The sequence below is a fragment of the Culex pipiens genome, chromosome 2, assembly GCF_016801865.2.
Source record: "Culex pipiens pallens isolate TS chromosome 2, TS_CPP_V2, whole genome shotgun sequence".
NCBI classification, from domain to species: domain Eukaryota; kingdom Metazoa; phylum Arthropoda; class Insecta; order Diptera; family Culicidae; genus Culex; species Culex pipiens.
The window spans coordinates 197007897-197027293 of record NC_068938.1 but is presented as its reverse complement, the minus strand read 5'-3'; the positions used below and the strand labels follow the sequence as shown (position 1 = coordinate 197027293).

The following is a 19397-nucleotide window of genomic DNA, read 5'->3' as shown; positions in this document are numbered from 1 at the left end:
GCCCCCTGATTTTTCGGGCCAACATTGAAGGGGTGCGACAAAAACTTTAAATAAAATTTGTACCAGCCTAAATAAAAAAATAAAAGAATTTGTTTTTTAATTAAAGAAATTTAGGCCGCTGCAAATATTTTTTGAAGTGTATGTCCCTCGGCTCTGACCAAAGCCAAAAATAAAAAATAAAAAAATGAAATTACAAGGCTAGGTTTCAACATTTGGATAAATAAAAAGTGTTTTAAAATGCACTTTACTCGCGTCCAGTTGCTTTCCAATCATTAGTTTTCAAAATATCGAGGTATTGACGGGATTTTTTTTTCGCGAAAAAAAACTTTTCATGGGACAGTACATTAATTTTTCATGAAAATTTAATTAATGTTTTCAAAGGAATTCAAACATGCTAAATATGATCAAAATGCAGGAAAATTCATTTTTACTGGTTTTCAGTTGATTATACTTTAATTTTTATTTTTATTTTTTCTAAGAAAAAACTGAAGGGGGGGGAGCAACATAAACATTGAAAAATATTTGCAACGGTCTTAAAAAAAATTAAGAAAAAAAAATTAAGAATTTTAAAAAATATATAAAAAAATAATATTTAAAATTAATCAAAATAAATATTAAAACAAAAAAACTAGGCAAAAAAGAGCTTAAAATAGTTCATAAAATTGAAGAAAATATAAATTTAAAACTAAAACCTAGGTTTTTTTGTATAAAGTCCTATAATCAAATCTAGAGTTTGTTTTGATAAGGTCCTATAAACATATGAAACATATTAACTTATAGGACCTTGAAAAAAAACTCTAGAAATGTAAATATTTGGTATGTCCCGCTTATTCCGATGGAGGTGTGAGAGGGACATACTCAATGTTTGCATTTGTTTACAGAGCCTAATCAAAGGAGAACAAAAAAAAAACAATTTTAAAAAGAGTCTTTTAAATCTTCAACAAATTAAAACATATAAAAAATCTATCAATTTGATAAACATAATTTAAATTTTAGAATTTTCGATTTTTTTCAATTTTGTTACTATTTGATTTTTTGAATTTTGGGATTTTTTGAATTTTTGTTCATATTTGCTCTCTTCAACCAGAGCAGACATCCAAAAATCTCCAAAACACTTACTCAAAACTTTGCTACCGGCTTGCCGGTACTTGTCGGGTATCAGAAAATGAGTACCTGACAGGTACCGACACATATTTTTCATCTACAGATCTGGAGTTTTTTTTTGAAAAGGTCCAATAAACAAAATTTTCAGTTTTTGCTTTTTGGGAGTTTTTAATACCCCTGACTCAAGGCGGTTTTAAAAAACACCCAAAATGCAAAAAAACTAGAAATTTGGTTTATTGGACCTTTTCAAAAAAAAAAAAACTCCAGAGATGAACTTGAGATCAAATTTAGTACCTACCTTCTTTTCTACGCGTGGTGCAGTGTTGCGTTCCTCACGCGCTCGTGAGCGCTCACTTTTCGCTCTTTCGTGAGGAGGAGCGCTGCGCGAGCTAGCTCACGTTTGCTCCGATTTTTTCAGCTCGCGCTCGCGCTCATATTTCGCTCACGGAGTGCTCATTTTGGACGTGTCGCTAATCATTTAACGTTTTTGAGAAAGTTTTTTTCAATTCTAGATAGACTTTTTTGGGAAATATGACTTTGTGAACATATTTTATGATATATGAATTGGAATAGCTTATTTTCATCAATCATGTTTTTAAATAAAAGGTTGGATTCGCAAGGGTCAAATATTTTTTTAGACATACAGTCGAATGTATAAATATTTTAGAATTTAAAGGCCTTATTGTAGCGAAGAGGGGCGGAGGGGTATAGACGTCTAAATAAAAGGGCCTGTAAACCTTAGAGTAGGAGTAGGAATTTCGTAATCGAGAACGCCAAGGCAATGCTGTAGAGCGAATAATTTGTTTTTTTTTTTGAAACTCTAGAAAAACTTACAAAACAATGAATTAATTCAAGAGGATTTATGCTTTGGTAAGTTCGAATCAAGGTTAAATGCTTGGTTGATTAAAATATAACATTAAACTGTTTTATGTACCTAATCAGTGTTTTGACTACATTTCCAGATTGCGGGTCAGAATGAGCTACCACTTAAAAAAAAGTTATTCCGTTTATTAAATCTTTCAGTGATTAGAAACGGCTAATCATTTCTATAAGGTTAGTCTTTATTTGGCAAACATTTTAGAAAAAATGGTAACATTTTTGAAACAGTTCTATTTTTAAATATATGCCTCAAAATTCCTAAGGGTTGAAATAACCACGAAAAGGTTGGCTCTTCTTCCAACAAGTGGATTTTATTAAACAATTTCGCAACCAAACCTCTGATTTTTTGAACATGGATGATTGTAACTGTTTAAAAAATTATTTAAAAATAAATAAAATATACATAAATTGTAAATATTTTTGTGCATAACAACAATACAATATGGTCCAATATGGATTTGATTTTACAGTCCAAAATACATTTTTTATACATACATTTTACAGTCCAAAATACATTTTTGGTTTTTGGGTGTTTTTGAAACCATCTTCAAGCAGGAGTATTCAAAAATACACAAATACCAAAAAAAAGTTAATTAAACCTTAAAAAAAACCCAGAGCAATAATTAGTTTTCAATAAATCGAAGACGAAAACATTATTTTTACGACATAAACTTTGTAAAATATGTGCAACTACCTAATATTTTTTGCATCATGCCCAAATTAAAAAAAAAAAACAGATAATGGCTGGTTTAATATTGGTATTCAGTCTGCAAAGACGGTGTGATTGCCCCTAAGCCTGACTTAAAATTGAATTCAAATTTATTAATTCTTCCTATCTAGTAGATAAGAATATTTCACAAAAGACCTATGATCATTTAAAAATTTAATTTTAATAAAATAAAATCTAATTTTTTTTTAAATAAAATAAAATCCAAGGTTTTTCTCCAAACTCCAAAATTCCGCTGCAATACTTTGTGATCGCAAAATAAACATTAAATCTGAAAATTAACTCCCGATTTTTTGAGTGAAATCTAGTTATTTTTCAAAGCAAAACAAATCTGTCATTTATTAAAATATATACTATAAGTTGACAATAAGAACTTTAAAATGGGTACTTATTCAAGATGGTATTATTTTCCTGCTTTTAAAGTTGTTTTTTGTTTCAGAATTTGGCAAGCCCATAAACACGATCATTACCAAGGTAAGCTGAATAAACTGCTTGTTAAATCAATAAGCACCTTAAATTTGATTCTAAGATCACAACACAATTAAAACGTGAGTGAATATCGGTATTCATTTAACACAACTTTTCAGAAATTTCTCAAAAATAATCGAACAGCATTTTTCGATCCTGGTTTCATGGCTTTATTACACACACCAGTTGCGTACCGCACAGACGACATAATTTAAGTAGTTTTTATTAAAAAGTAAACACTTTTGTTCTCGGCCAACCGCCCTCCTCTCCCTTTACAGCCCATTTTGATTTTCCTCCGCCGCCAGCTTTCGTCTAAAGTTCTCCGCGATGTACCGCCAGTACTTGGCGCGGATCTTGTCGTGCTGGTTGGCCATCGATTCGCACAGGTCCTGCACCTTGGTTCGGTATTCTTCACGATTTGCCTCGTCCCTGGCTTCAAAGTATTTCTCCTCGTACAGATCAACCAGAAACGCTAGCAGATACGGCGTCCGGATGCCCGAGTCGTACAGATCTTCGCAAAAGTCGACAATTTCCTGAAACTGGCCGAGTTTCCCGTCGCCCTGCTGGAGCAGACCGCGCAAAAAGTTCCACGGACTCTCGTTGTTCTTGATCAGCCGAATGCGGTTCATTACGTAGGTGATCTCGCGCTCGAGGACTTCCGGTGTAAACCCGGTGTGCTTCAGCACGAAGAACCGCTCGTTCCAGGCCGAATTGTTGCGCATGTCCTCGGAAATCAACCGGTCCACGTACACCAGCTCGTCCTCAAACAACCCATAGCTCTTGATGGCCCACTGGCGGTGCTGCCAGGCGTGATAGTTCTTCGCGTCCATGTTCAGAATGTTCTCCGTCAGCTCCAGCTCCCGCGAAGGATCGTTCAACCATTCGACAATCACCCGCCGATGGTGCCAAACCTGGTAATTCTTCGGATTGTCCTCGATCACCGTCTCGATGTAGTCCAGCTCATCGTACAAATTACAATTCAACGCCTTCAGAATGTCCCGCCGGTACTGCCACACCGTATAGTTGGCCGCGTTCAGCTTGGCCGCATCCTGCGTCAATCCGAGCGCGCGCAGCGACTTTTCCTGCTTGGAAATGACCGCCCTCAGGTAGGAGAACACGTCGTTAAACTTCTCGCTATACGCGATCATCACCACCGGATTCTCGCCGTCATCCTGCTTCAGCGGTTCGACGTCCTTCCACTCGGGCCGGGTCGCGTACAGGGTCCATTCGTCGCCGAACTCCTCGTCGGAACTGTTTCCGTCAGCCATCGCACCGAAAGTGGGAGCAAAATCCTCCGGCTGGAAATCTATCGACGGTTACACTGCGTTATCTGGGTGCTGACGAAGCGCTGCAGTTGTCGTAAAATGTTGTAAAGTTGTTAACTTGGGCAAATAAAGCAAAATTAAGTAGAAAATTGTACCTGACTTGGCCAGCAGGAGAGCGCACGGATGACTTCTTTGGTGAAGAAAGAAAAACAAAATTGACTGACGTTTCGTGACAAGGGGTGAGGGGTAAGGTCGAATAGGTCGAAAAAGAAAAGGTCAACTGAGATTAAAAGTAAATGTAAGTGGATTCGGAATAGCTGGTCGAAATTTTAATTTTGCAAGCCCCAAAATTTTGTTTTAACTTTTCGACAAGTTTTTGGAAAACGTTTCCACAATAGACACTATCCGGAATGGATCATCAACAAACAATGTTTTAATTATAGGTGTTGTTTTCAAAAATATAGATTCAACTAATGATACGTTCGTTTAAAGAGCCGGTGCGGCACTGAATTCCGCACTCGTCGGTGCCAGTTTTGGTTTAATCGAACGTCATTTCTCAGCACGCAGAAAAAAGTTTTGGAGAATCAGCCTGTACGAAGTTTGAATCAATTAAAAAAAAATTGTTGAATATAATCAACGCCGATTTTGCGTTGAAACAAACCTTGATTTTCTCGATTCCACACAGTCTTTTGTTGTTTCGAAAAAACTGCTTTGACGTTTAGCGTTGATTTAACAAAAAAATATGATTTTCAAATCAACAAAACGTTTTGTTGATTGAAATATGCCTTATTTTTCTGCGTGAGTGTGCGTGGAACTCGCATGAAACTGAAAAAATATCGAGTGCGGCGCTACAGTTTCAATTCCAAGATGGTGGCGGAACACTTTGACAGCTCTGAGTGCGGCATTTAGTGCGGAACTAGCCCTCAATCGAACGTGCCATCAAAACAAGAAATAAGAAATATATTTTGTTTTAAATCATGCCAATATTTTTAAATCATGCCAATTTTTAAATCATGCCAAATATACCTGGAGTTTACAACACTGCTCCTGGTCCGGACAAGATCAAGTTCAGCTTGCTGAAAAATCTTCCGGACGTCGCCAAGCAGCGTCTGTTGAATCTGTTCAACACGTTCGTGGAGCAGAACGTAATTCCACACGAATGGCGACAGGTCCGGGTGGTTGCCATTCAAAAGCCCGGTAAGCCGGCGTCCGACCACAACTCGTATCGTCCAATCAGCTTGCTGTCGTGTCTACGCAAGTTGCTGGAGAAGATGATCCTCGACCGCCTCGAACCATGGATGGAACGAGAGCACTTGCTGTCAGACACGCAGTATGGCTTCCGGAGAGGCAAGGGAACAAGCGACTGTCTAGCCTTGCTGGCCACAGGGATCGACATAGCCCGTGGTAAGAAACAGCAAATGGCTTCTGTCTTTCTAGACATCAAGGGTGCATTCGATTCAGTCTCCATCGATGTGTTGGGAGTAAAGCTGCGGCGGAGCGGTCTCAATCCGACGATGTGCAACTTCCTCATCAACCTGTTGTCAGAAAAACACATGCACTTTGTGCAAGGTGATCTGGCAATCACCCGGATAAGTTACATGGGTTTGGCACAAGGCTCACGCCTTAGTCCATCTATGTATAACTTTTACGTCAGCGACATCGACGATTGCTTGACCGGAGACTGCACCCTTATACAGTACGCAGATGACGCAGTGGTTTCAATCGCTGCCAAGAAGGAAGTCGATCTGCTAGAACCCTTGCAAGATACCCTGAACAACTTGGCCCATTGGGCAGTTGGAAAGGGTATTGAATTCTCTCCGGAGAAGACGGAACTGGTCGTTTTTACGGGGAAGCATGAACCGCCACAGCTCAATCTTTCTCTCTCAGGAAAGACTATCGAGCAGTCGGACCACTTCATGTACATGGGTACCATCTTCGATCAAAAGGGAACATGGGGGAAGCACATCAACTACCTGAAGCAAAAGTGCCTGCAAAGAACTAATTTTCTGCGCAGCGTCTCTGGCAACCGGTGGGGTGCTCATCCTTCTGACCTGCTTCGACTGTACAAGACAACGATACTCTCGGTGCTGGAATATGGCAGTTTCTGCTTCCAAACAGCTGCGAAATCACGCTTGTTGGTTCTCCAGCGGATACAGTACCGAAGTCTTCGCATTGTCTTGGGATGCATGCACTCAACTCACAACATGACCCTCGAGGTCTTGGCGGGAGTGTTGCCTCTGCGAACTCGTTACTACGAACTGTCTTACCGGTTCCTGATCCGGTGTGATTACAGGAATAAACTGGTAATTGACAACTTTGAAACGTTGCTGAACCTTCACGTTGAGTCTCGGCGCATGCTTCTATATTATGACTTTATGTCATCGTGGGAATGGAGCCCGAGCACAACGGTACAGCGCACGCCTCCGTTAACCAGCAGCACCCTGATTGGCTTCGACACGTCCATGAAAGCCGATATCCGCGGTATCCCAAACCATCTTCTGCGGGGAGTTGTACCGTCGATCTTCGCATCAAAGTACAACCATGTTTCTCCAAACAACAGATTCTTCACCGATGGCTCCAAGCTCGACGGCTGTACGGGCTTCGGTGTTTATCATGAATCTTATCAGCTGTTCTTTAAGCTGAAGGACCCGAGTTCGGTTTACGTCGCAGAGTTAGCCGCGGTTTACTGCGCACTGCGAATCATCGAGACCATGCCACCTGACCACTACTTCATCTTCACCGATAGCTTTAGCTCTGTTGAGGCTATCCGGTCTCTGAAGCCGACCAGGGAGTCTGCGTTTTTCCTCACGGAAATACGCAAGACTTTAAACAACCTGGCGGCTCAGTCCTTCAGCATCACGGTGGTGTGGGTCCGCGCTCATTGCTCGATTCCGGGTAATGAGAAAGCGGATTTGCTCGCCAAGAAGGGTGCTGAGAGTGGAGACATTTTTGAAAGGCCAATTAGCCTACAAGAATGCTACGGTTTTCCGAGGCAGCGTGCGCTTCTGGATTGGCAAAATCAATGGGACGACGACACCAAAGGACGTTGGATGTATTCCATACGACCTAAGGTGCAAAGAAAAGCCTGGTTCAAGGGAATGGACTTGACGCGTGGATTCATCAGAACGATGTCCCGCCTTATGTCGAACCATTACTCGTCCAAGGCTCATCTGTACCGTATCAACATGAGTGATACGAACCTTTGCGACTGTGGGCAGGGTTATCAGGACATCGACCATCTCGTATGGGCGTGTCCAGATCACCAGGCTCACAGAATTAAGTTGAAAGATACCCTCAGGGCCCGAGGAAGACCACCAGAAATCCCGATGCGAGACGCGCTATCTCAGCTAGACCTTGATGTTCTCTATCCTATCTATCAGTTCCTCTCAGATTCCAAAATATCTATTTAGTTTTCTTCCAGTTAGTTTCTCTTCAGTTAGTTTTCCTCTATTTAGTATAACTCGCCTTCACACAAAGCCGTCGTTTCTGGTTTGCACCGGAAGCAAAGCAAGAACGCCCCAGCAGCTGGACACCGAGTTGCGGCTGAGGACAAAACGCAAAGGCCAGCAGAGCCAACCAAGACCCCTACACAATTCCCCTTCCCTTCCCACGCCTTGTCTTTAACATCAATTCCTTCCCTACTAACCCCGAGTAGGCCGCGGGTAATCGGCTCCCCTCCCATTAACATTTACACACAAGATCCTCTGTAATTATTAAGCCAAATGTAATTACAAAAGCCGACTCGGTCCTAACCAGGTCCCAGTACCGAAAAGGACCTAATAAAAATAATTTTATGAAAAAAAAAAAAAATACCTGGAGTTTTTTTAAAAGGTCCAATAAACCAAATTTCCAGTTTTTGCTTTTTGGGTGTTTTTGAAACCGCCTTAAGCCAGGGGTATTAAAAAATACCCAAAAAGCAAAAACTGAAAATTTGGTTTATTGGACCTTTTCAAAAAAACACTCCAGATATGATGAGTTGAGAATGAGTTGAGATTGAGTTGAGAGTTGGATCGAACTTCTTCTATATGTTTCTTGCCCTTGTAATAACTACACTGAGCAAAACTCCCACAGCGCATCGAAGTGTTTCGCACATGATCTGACCCTGACCAATTAGATCTATGATGTGGCTTTATTCAATCATTCTTGTGTTTGGGCACTTGAATAAAAAGTGTAACGAATTTTCAGTGTAGTGACACAAATTGATTTTTTGCCTTTCTTACAAAAGAAAGGTTTAAGGTTTGCTTTTGGAAAAACGCTTTTCTCAGAAATCTTTAAAAAATTCGTACACCGCGAGGATTCGTCCCAGGAAAAAAATCTATTACTAAATTGAAGGTTTAGATGCGCTCTTCCGATTGAATTTTGGCCTGAAACCCAGAACTCAAAGTCTGATTTTTGAGAGCTCTTTTACTGAAATACATGAGCGATGTCTGTATCCGCTCTTAAAAATTTGTGTCTTTCATCACTGGAAAACCGCTCGTAAACCCCACAATTTTTATATTTCAGATCTGTAGCCGTGGGGTCGGTGGCAGTGCGTGGCCGAATGGTTACGCTGTCCGCTTTGTAAGCGGATGATTCTGGGTTCGATTCCCATCTGCTGCAACCTTCCATCGGATGAGGAAGTAAAATGTCGGTCCCGGCCTTGGTTGTTAGGCCGTTAAGTCATTCCAGGTGTAGGAGTCGTCTCCATGCCATAAGTACAAACAACACACCAAACCAAGCCTACTCCGGTGGAATCGCTGGCGGCGGTTGGACTCACAATCCAAAGGTCGTCAGTTCAAACAATGGGGTGGAAGCAGAGAGAAGGGAAATGAGAGGGTACACTGGCGATATATTTTTGACCCCGAAGGGATAGTATCATATTTTTTGTATTCTATGGTCGCAGTGGTTCTAAACTCAACAAAAAAAATCATATTTTTTAAATCAAATAAAATGATAGTTTCTGACATTTTTTAACAAATTGTAAAAAAACATAACTTTGTAAGATTTCCACAAATTTTCTTCTTTGCAAAATAAAAGACACTGCCTTAATTGCTAACAATTTTTTTTTATGTTTTTAAAATAGATAAGTACATTATTTGCAAATTTTATATAATTATAGAAAAACGATGGCATTTTTTTGTAAAATTCTTAAAATAAAAAAAATGCAAAACATATATTTCTCAAGAATTTCTCTTCATTAAAAATAAAAAAAAAATCGATTACCATGCCTGGTATGACTTAACGGCCTAACAACCAAGACCGGGACTTCCTCATCCGATAGAAGGTCACTGGTATACTAAAGCCAAATGTGCCAAATACACTCAACCCCCGGTGGTTGGTAACTTTTTCGTTTGACATTTTTTTTTAGTTTGTACCTCGTTGGTTTGACAAAGTCAAGTTTACGGGACTCACATCTACTATCAATCCAAACGTTTGATAGTAATGGCATATCTACAATCACTTAGCTTAGAATAGTTAAGTAAAGTAAAAGTTAGAAAATGTACACAACTTACGGCCGTCATCTACAATCAACCGTTCGTTTGACAACAATTTGTGTCAAACCACCAGTGTATAGCTGCCGATGACTCCAACTCCTGATTACTAAAATTTTCCGACACCAACTCGGCTCCTCGGCTTTTCGTTATGTACAAAATCTGCACTTCTTAACAAAATTTTCACAGTTTCCACGATTTTTTTTGGAAATTTTTAATTCTGTCTACAACCTTTTTTTATTATTGTGAAAACAAGACTTATAAGGCTTTCTAGTCAGAAATTTACCAACACATTCAAAGTATGTTTACATGACAGCTGGACGTTTGTTTGCATCAGGCTTCCTATCTCTTTCTAGCAAAAAATTTTTGTCAGGTGACTTCTAGCTGGTTTTTTTGATTGACTGCCCGATATGTCAGCCAACATACTTCGCAGGGCTGTGACAGCTACAGCTCGATCATTGTTTGCATCAGGGCACTGTGACGAGGAGTTCGTCATTTTTGAGTTAAATTATATTTTTTTCACTGGGCCTAGAAAGCCTTATAGTCGAGCTTAAAATTCGATTAAAATAAATCTAGAGTGTTTTTTAAAAAGGTCCAATAAACAAAATTTTATTTTTTTTTGCTTTTTGGGTGTTTTGAAAACTCCTGATTCAAGGCGGTTACAAAACCACCCAAAATGTAAAACAAAGTTTTTTTTAAACTATTAAAACGAGTTTAAAAATAAAACCATACATTCTTCTTAGTTTTTTTTTTAAATTAATTGGGTCCTAAAATGAAGCTTAGATTGCTGATATTATTGTTTACAGCGATAAAGCTTATTTTTCTGAGTACAATGATCCTTTGTACGACCACAAAGAGTTTAAAATGGATTTTTAAATCAATTTTGGAAAATTAACCTCGCGGTCCTTCTTGACAGAAAAGTTCCTACTTGACAGCTCGTTCCAAAGGGACCATAGTTGATCCATCGAAAAAATGTTGTCTTGTCAAAAAAAAAAAAAAAATTTGCATTAAAATTAAAAAAAAGTGATCAGAAATGGTTTTTAATCGTGTTTTTTACCGTTGTACATAAAAATTGACATAGGGCTTTAGTACCCAATTGGGTCCTAAAATGAAGCTTAGATTGCTGATATTATTGTTTACAGCGATAAAGCTTATTTTTCTGAGTACAATGACCCTTTGTACGACCACAAAGAGTTTAAAATTGATTTTTAAATCAATTTTGAAAAATTATCCTCGCGGTCCTTCTTGACAGAAAAGTTCCTACTTGACAGCTCGTTCCAAGGGGACCATAGTTGATCCATCGAAAAAATGTTGTCTTGTCAATTTTTTTTTTTGCATTAAAATGAAAAAAAGTGATCAGAAATGGTTTTTAATCGTGTTTTTTACCGTTGTACATAAAAAATGACATAGGGCTTTAGTACCCAATTTGTGCACTTTGAATTAACCCACATTTCCCGAAATTCCGTTAGCCGTGTAGTTGACCCAATCGCCAAACCCCCTTCCTCAATATTTTTGACGTTTCTCCGACCACGCGTCAGAAAAGCATCGCCTGATTTCGTCGATTGCGCGATTCCCCCACTTGCGACTGGCCGCGCCGCAGAAGCAAGGAAATTTTCGCCGTGATTGAACGTTCCGTTCGGGTTCCAGCGGGCAACTCCGAAAAAAATCTAGTGTCCGCGAAAGCCGCCGTGTACCGCCGTCGCGTGTGTGCAGAAATTGTGTTCCTTTTCGGAGGGATTCTGAAAGAAAGAAGTTTTTTTAGTGGATGTGAAAAAAGTGGTTCCTCCTTGAGAGGTGAAGTTCTTTCCCCGCGGAGGCCAAGTGCAATAAAAGAAAATAAACCAGGAAGAAGCCAGGTCGGTGTGGCTTACGACGACGTCGGTGACGGCACTCCGTTTAGAGGTGGTGTTTCAGGAAAAATCTAGAAGAAAGTTTGAAGTTTGTTCCGGCAAGGTCCGGGAACCGGAAGTATTTGAAGCTTGACGGGGAAAAGGAGGAGGAAGATGAATTTCTACAAAAACAAACTGCTGCAGGCGGGCCAGCTGAAGAAGCTCGGCGAGCACAAGTATTCCTGCACCAGCGTGAGCCTGCTGGATCCGATTCTGCAGCCGTGGTGGTGCTGGCTCGTGGCCAGGGTCCCGCTCTGGCTCGCCCCAAACCTGATCACGATCGTGGGACTGGCGGTCAACATACTGACCACGCTGATCCTCATCTAGTAAGTTGGCTTTCCCATACTTTGAATCCGGAACCGATCACGAAAGAGATGTGGCCAAACTTGGGTGGTCCACAAAGTGCCGAAAAGAGCGCAACAGTGGAAGAGGGGGTAATTAACGTTACATAAGTTTGTGACCTGCAATTAGCCGAAAAGCACTTACTGACGGAATTTCAACGTAGCAAAAAAATCTTCTGGACCAGATCACGATCGGTTATTACGCCGGGGATCTTGCCCGTGGATTTTTTTGCGACCCGGCTTTGACGTCAGAAATGTGGGGGGAAGAAAAAGTTACCTTGTCTACCTTGGATTAGCGCTTGCAAGCAAGCTGCTGCTACTTACGGTTATTGATGACTCACTTTGTACTCGCAGCAGCTGAGTTGGAAGGCGAGATAGGACGTACGAAGGAATTTTGCTTGGACAGGGAGAAAAAAATGTGAACTGTTGTGGGAAGTGTGACTAGTTTTGGACATAAGTGCTTGGCTAATTATATTGCCGGATGTGTAGAATAAAGCTATATATTTTTGGCAGTTATTTTAAAAACCAAAATATCCCAAAGTTGGTAAAAACAACTTTGTTCACTTTGTTCTGTAGATTTTGACACTTCCGAAGATTAAATCAAAATTCGAGCCAAACATTTCATTAGGGCACAAAACCAAAACGTAAACATTCGGGATTATTCAACTATTCCATTCATTAGTACAATCCCTACATGCCCTCCAAGAATCAGATTGATAGCAAACAATTTACCATTGAAAAAATCAAAACACAAAAGGGCACATAAGGGACTATCCATAAACCACGTGGACACTTTTTTGGGAATCTCAACCCCCCCCCCCCCCTTCGTGGACAATTGCCCATACAAAAAAAATCTTTTTTGTATGGAGCGTGGACAATCGCTTACCCCCCCCCCCCCCTAAAGTGTCCACGTGGTTTATGGATGGTCCCTAACAATTTTCACTCCAAAACCAAAAAAAATGTAATATGTGCCCTTTTGTTTTTCGTTACTTTTTATTAGTTGTGGAACTTTTCGTGTTATAAAATGAACTTTTCATAAATTCTTAACACTAATTCATTTCAAAACAAAGTTTGGTTTACTTTTCACCAAGCATTTCTGAAGAAAAAAACTTCGTTGAAATACAATATTTAATACGGTCCCGCGGCTGCTGTTCAGTACTCTTTTGAAGAATTTTTATGTTTTACATACCTTATCTACACCATTCAATCGCAGAACTTCACAAATTATCAAAATTTCCACTGAATCCCTCATTATTTCTAACTATACAAAAGGGCCCATAAACATCATTCAAAACATCAATCCGGCGACAGCGCTTTAATGCCCTTTTAATTCGCTTCGAAATTGCATTTAGAAAGGGCCCATTATGCACAGCAGTTGGAAAGCTAAAAGGGCCTAATAACGGGATTTTTTAAAATTATGATTTTTATTGCGAAAATCTACAAAAATAAAGAAGCATTAAAGCAGAGTTCAGGATAATGATGTAATTTATCGAATCGTCAGTTAAAATGCTATCAGTCAAGCTTCTTTTTTAAATAGGATTTGAAACAAGTTGCCCACTTTTTGCAAGCGATTTTCTCGAATGGCGGTTTTTGGTTTTGAGTCCTAATGAAATGTTTGGCTCGAATTGTTAACCTAATCGAAATAACAATAAATGTTTTCTGGGTCCTATTTTTTCGCTTCATTATACCATTTTATAAGATTTTTTTTTGCTCAAATTTGCAATTTTTTTAAGTACATATATTTTTGTGATTAATGATTTGGCTTAAACTTTGTGAAACTTTTTCTATAAGCAAAGAAGTCGTTTTGAATCATGCAATCGCTCATACCAATCTTCTTTCAATTTAATGATCTCGCCACTCACAAATGACAAAGGAAATCTTCTGATCGATTTGGTTTCATCGGCAAAGTTTAGACGAAATATTTGCAACGGCCTAAATTATAGAGTTTTTGAAAACATCACTTTTGGTGGTTAAATGTTAAAATTTGATTATTGTTCATTTTTTCTTATTTTTTTTCTTCAACACATACATTATTTTTGTTTTTGTTTCGTTTTGTCTTTTGCCAGTGCATTGCCTGCATTAAAAAAATAAACATTTGCGTATGGCCTGATGGACATTTGGCATAATTGGTCCAAGACATCAGGGACTTTTGCCTAATGGGCATTTAACATAATGAACGTTTGGCATAACTAGTTCAAAAACCATCAGGGACATTTGGCATTATTATTACTTGCTTTTAGTTTATTTTGTTCTCGTTTTGAATTAAAATTTAGTGTTTTTTTCCTTTTTTTATATTACTTCTAAAGAATGTGTTTTTTTATTCGAAAAATCAATTATCTCTGTATTTTCTCCTATTAGATGTGTATTTTTTCTCATTTTTTAATCTTTCAAAAAAAAGGAGTTAAAAAAAGTAAAATCTCTTGATAGCTTTAAACTTTTTCCCTTATTCATAATGTTTTGCCAATTTTTTTTTTTTAAGAAATTTTCCTTTCTTTATTTAAAATTTAACCTAGAGAAGGGAAACCCCTCTAAAAGATGTACTTTAAAAATTTTCGACAATTGAGATTTTTCAATGCAATTTATATATTTTTCCCTTTTTAAAAATCTTGCAATTAAGTTTTTTAATGTGATTTCCCTTCTTTTTGAAGAAGGAAAAATTTCTTGAAGATGTACTCTTGAAACATTTCTCTTCAATTTTTCCTCTGCTATTTTTTTTTGCAATTGAAATGTTTATGCATTTTTATAAGGAAGGGTAAATTGTATAAAATACACTTAAATGCAAATAGATTTTTGAAATAAAGGTAAGGAAAATACATAAAAAATAATGCAAATGTCAAACATTTAAATAATGGAAATGTGAATCTTTAAAGAGATTTTACCTTCTATAAGTTAAATTTTAAATAAATAAAAGGGAAAATTTCATAAACAAACTCAAATTGTACAAAAAAAAATGTAGCATTAGGTATATAGCAGCAATTCCCCACGAAAACAGCATGATTATCAAAAAAAGTTCTCCGAGCGGGCTCAAAATTTTTCTAGGGGTTCCTTGCCCAAAATAATTCGACCCATATTTTTTTTGTTTGCCCATTAGGGTGACCTACGCCGTGTTAGGGTGGTCTGAAAAATGTCAATTTTCGTAATTTTTCGCAAAAATCACTATTTAAAAAAAATCATAACTCCGCGCCATTCAATCCGATTTTAGTTGTCTTAGACGCAAAAAAATAAAAACTGGGGTTTTCGACGCGCCACGCGCAAAAATGGTAGAATGACGAAAACAGCAAAAAAAACGACTTTTTTCACTAAAACTGCGATAACTTGAAAATTTCAGCGATACCAAAAGTTGCGTATTTCAATTACGAAAATTTTGGTAAAATTTTTAGAGGAATCAGGTAAAAATATTTTCAGACATATTCTCTTTGGTCCCGAGACCTTCAAAACATAGCATAGCATAGCATAGCATTGGTGTCTACCCGTAGCTGCTACTTCGTTATTGACCAGGACCCCCAAACATTGCTCCGTGGACCACAGATGAAAAGTAGGATCCAATCATCATCCCTTCGCAATTTTCAAAGGTCCCTATCGTGCTGATCAATACCGACGCCGGCCACGACCAGTGGTAAGACACGGGGAAGTGGTTTGGAATTTTAGTCCGATACTTGAGTGATGGGACCGCCAAATCGACTGCGTCTCCGACAAAGTATCACATGAGTTTTGAGGGGTTAGTAAGATGGATATGAGGTCAGGATTCACTGTGGTAGGTGATGCGACCATGAGCAATTTGTTTATGGGTTGAAATTTTAAAAATCTTAGGCAGCCGGCTGCGGAAAGATACCTATCTAGGGATTTAAATATAGTATTAATTCGACCGCGATTCTCCAGAAATTCTCCGTCGGCGTGCCTTCCGATCAACGGTGATGTAGGAAGGGCTTCATTCATTAAAATTATTTTATATCATAAGCCTTAAAACATATCCGTCGACGTGCCTTCCGATCCTCGATGATATGGAAAGGACTTAATCCAGCAATACGACTTGCTTGTCTCAAAAAACAAAAATCGGATCGTTTCTATCGAAAACTATATAAAGAGAACAAAAATAAAACTCATCGGCCAACGAACGCGCGAACAAAAAATAAATGAAAAAAGAAGAAGAAGAAATCCAATCACCCCATGTACACAAATAGCGACACAAAAGAGATGGAAAATAACACGAAAAAACAGGACTGCGCGTCCACACAGGCACCGCACTACTAATCAGCTCTTTGGTCCCGAGACCTTCAAAACAGCAGTTTAAGTTTTCATACGACCTTTTCAAATGTTAAACTAGATTTTTGAAGCTTCCTAGTATTTTTCCCAAATAGCCAAACTAATCATCTTTCTTTTGCGTCTAAGACAGCTAAAATCGGATTAAATGGCGAGGAGATATGAATTTTCGAAAAAGTGGTTTTTGCGAAAAATGACGAAAATGGCCTTTTTTCGGACCACCCTAACACGGCGTAGGTCACCCTAATGGGCAAACAAATAATATGGGTCAAATTATTTTCGCCAAGGAACCCCTAGAAAAATTTTGAGCCCGCTCGGAGAACTTTTTTTTGAATCATGCTGTTTTCGAGGGGAATTGCTGATAGAATAAAAGTCTTTTGAGAGATTTTGCCTTCTTTAAGTTTTTTTTTTTTATAAAAAAAGAAGGAAAATTTCTTTAAGAACATAAATTAGATTGGATTTAAAATAAAGAGGGAAAAATTGCATAAAAACCTTATTGCAAAATATTTAAAGAATGGCAAAAATTTGCTTCATTTTATTAGGATGAATTTTAAATATAAAAGGAAAATTGCATAAAAATTGCGGCAAAATATTTGAAAAATACAATTTTTTTGTAAATTTCTCAATTTTTTTAAACATAAATTTTGAATAAATGTATGAACAGTTACATTAAAAAGCTTTACCGTAAACTGAAGAGACACGGGGGACAGCCGTTTTTAACCCTTTCATATATGACCCATACCGAAATTCGGTTGCATAAAATCACACAGTGCTCAAAACATACAACATTGTTCAGCAAAGTTGTAATTTATGAGTTTCTCTACCTAGGAAAAAATGTTTGAGTGCTTGTTAATGGACTTTTTGATGACCTAGAACATCCTGAAAACCTGAAATTTGAAAACTTCAGAAAATTTTGAATAAAAATCAAGATAACAACGATTTTTCTAGGCAAATGAAGTTTAGTTATTACCAGCCACATCCTCGCGACCATGTGGTACCACTTTGATCCCTTTGGATCACCTTTAAGATGATCTAGGTCCTCCAAAGTGTCCTGGAATACAGATCTTGGAGTCTACCGACGTAACAACACGATTGTACCAAGTTTCCGATTATGGTTCATATTCATATTCACTTTGGAGGACCCAGAAGTCCAATAATGAAATGTAACTTTTTTTTTTTGCCTGTTTCTGTTTAGTCATATAAAAATTTAATTACTGATACCAAAATTTTAGATTAACATAGCTCAGAAAAATTCAGGCCTGTAAGGGTTAAAAACACTAATATGATAGTTACACCCAAACGGCGGTCGCATGATTGTGATGCATGGCGGCATGAAAGTATATCAGAATCTGCATGAAAACTGTCCTCATGCATTTTTTGCGATATAGGGGTATGACATTTTTGCCCGTTACCGACAATTATCGACATTACCGACGGCTTCTTGGTTGTATTTCACAAAAAAAACCTTAACAGAACGAGGATTGAACCACCAACTTTTTGGTTGTTGATCCGACATGCTACCACCGCGCCATGGACGCTTGATGAAATGTGAGTGAAAGAGCACCAACATTTTCTTCTCTTTGGAGTGTTGCTCGGGGACGGGCCAGCCTTTTATGTGTTGGTGAGAACTGCACATCGCTGAAATGTTTACACGTGGGCAAAAATGATCTACGGGCTTGCTGCAAAAAATGTTATAAAATGTGACATTTTCTGCAGCAAATCCACTGTTGCAGATTTTGAGATATATTTTTCCTTTGGGTGTAGAAACTGTCCTCGAAAATTCCACTAAATCTTTCAACAGTCACCTGTTCTCTTTGTTCAGCAAAACACACCGTACCCAAAAACATCCGCACGTGGTTATGAATTATATCGCTACCTATTGGTATAGTTATTTCATCTTTGTGTGTTGGATTCTTCCCTCTTTTTGCTCACTTGAGCCAACACAACTCCCTCGAGCATCACAACTAATAACAACGGCCGCCGGCAGCCAGTCGGGAGCAATTATACGTGCCATAACGATAATAGAGCCAACGTGCAACGATATTGGTATGGTGCAACCAGCATTCGACTCTGGGTGGCAAAAACAGTTGGATAATTTTTAAGAAACGCAGAAGATTTTTTTAAGATGAAATTGCGTTTTAAAAATTACAAATTTACTTTAAAACTTAAAAGTATAGTCAACCCAAACGGCGTTGACAAGTGAAACAAAACTCATCTAGATGTTCAGCAAATAGTTCAAAGAGCATCGAGGCAAAAGAATCGCCTTTGAATTTTTATTTTTATCCAACCGCGGCTGACTGTCTGGCGAGTTGCTAAGGTGGACCTGAACGAGATGAATTTTTCATACATTTTTCTCTCGTTTTGTTGCTCACTTTGAACCGAAAAGTCATCATCATCATCTCATTATTAGACAATACTTGTTTCTTTTGCTGTCTGGCTGGCTGGGAGGTAACGCGAGGATCATTGGCCGCAAACTACGAACCGAACACAACTCTCAAGTAGTGAAAGTGACTGACTGACAGCTGGATTGCGTGGCGCGGTGCTGTCTGTGTGTGTTGTGGGCATTGTTTGTTATAGGTTAGTTTTTTTTATGCTGCCATCACACCATACATTGTCGTATAATTTGTGGTGTTTGTGCTGATTACAGGGAGACAACTTAAATCAAAAAGTATAATTGTAAACAAACTTTACTGTTTTGACCGTTGAATTCTAACAATATTCTGTTAGTTAACAAGTTTCATTTGGTTGTGGATTTTGGCCTTAAAAAAATAAAACGGATTGACTTCGGAAAAAAATGTCAAAAAAAGGTGCAGGCGTTTATGTTACAAACATGACCAATATGAGCAATTCTCTACGAAATCGTTAAATTTTAAATTTTGAAATTTTTGATCCAGCTGAAACTGTTTTGGTGCCTTCGGTTTGCCCAAAAAAGCTATTTTGCGTCTTTGTTTGTCCATATAATTGTCCATACAAATTTGGCAGCTGTCCATACA

The 19397-nt window shown here is 38.3% G+C and overlaps 2 protein-coding genes across 8 annotated transcripts in view; one reads left to right on the top strand and one right to left on the bottom strand.

Moving 5' to 3' along the window:
• Nucleotides 1-3332: 3332 nt before the first annotated feature.
• LOC120430842 (protein farnesyltransferase/geranylgeranyltransferase type-1 subunit alpha) lies at nucleotides 3333-4707 on the bottom strand. The gene is made up of 2 exons (XM_039595969.2): nucleotides 4599-4707; nucleotides 3333-4526 (listed from the first exon to the last, which is right to left on the bottom strand). Exon 2 carries the CDS (start codon nucleotides 4444-4446, stop codon nucleotides 3451-3453), a length of 996 nt encoding a protein of 331 aa, XP_039451903.1. The 5' UTR covers nucleotides 4447-4526; nucleotides 4599-4707; the 3' UTR covers nucleotides 3333-3450.
• A 6759-nt stretch (nucleotides 4708-11466) lies between these two features.
• LOC120430840 (cholinephosphotransferase 1) overlaps nucleotides 11467-19397 on the top strand; it is a 61060-nt gene continuing 53129 nt past the window's right edge. For 2 of the 7 annotated variants that reach the window (XM_052707311.1, XM_052707310.1), the window contains exon 1: nucleotides 11467-12129. In XM_052707311.1, the coding sequence (XP_052563271.1) occupies nucleotides 11918-12129 (212 nt within the window). In that variant the 5' untranslated portion in view covers nucleotides 11467-11917. The remainder of the gene's footprint in view (nucleotides 12130-19397) is intronic. The other 5 variants (XM_039595966.2, XM_039595963.2, XM_039595962.2 and 2 more) reach the window with 5 other exon arrangements.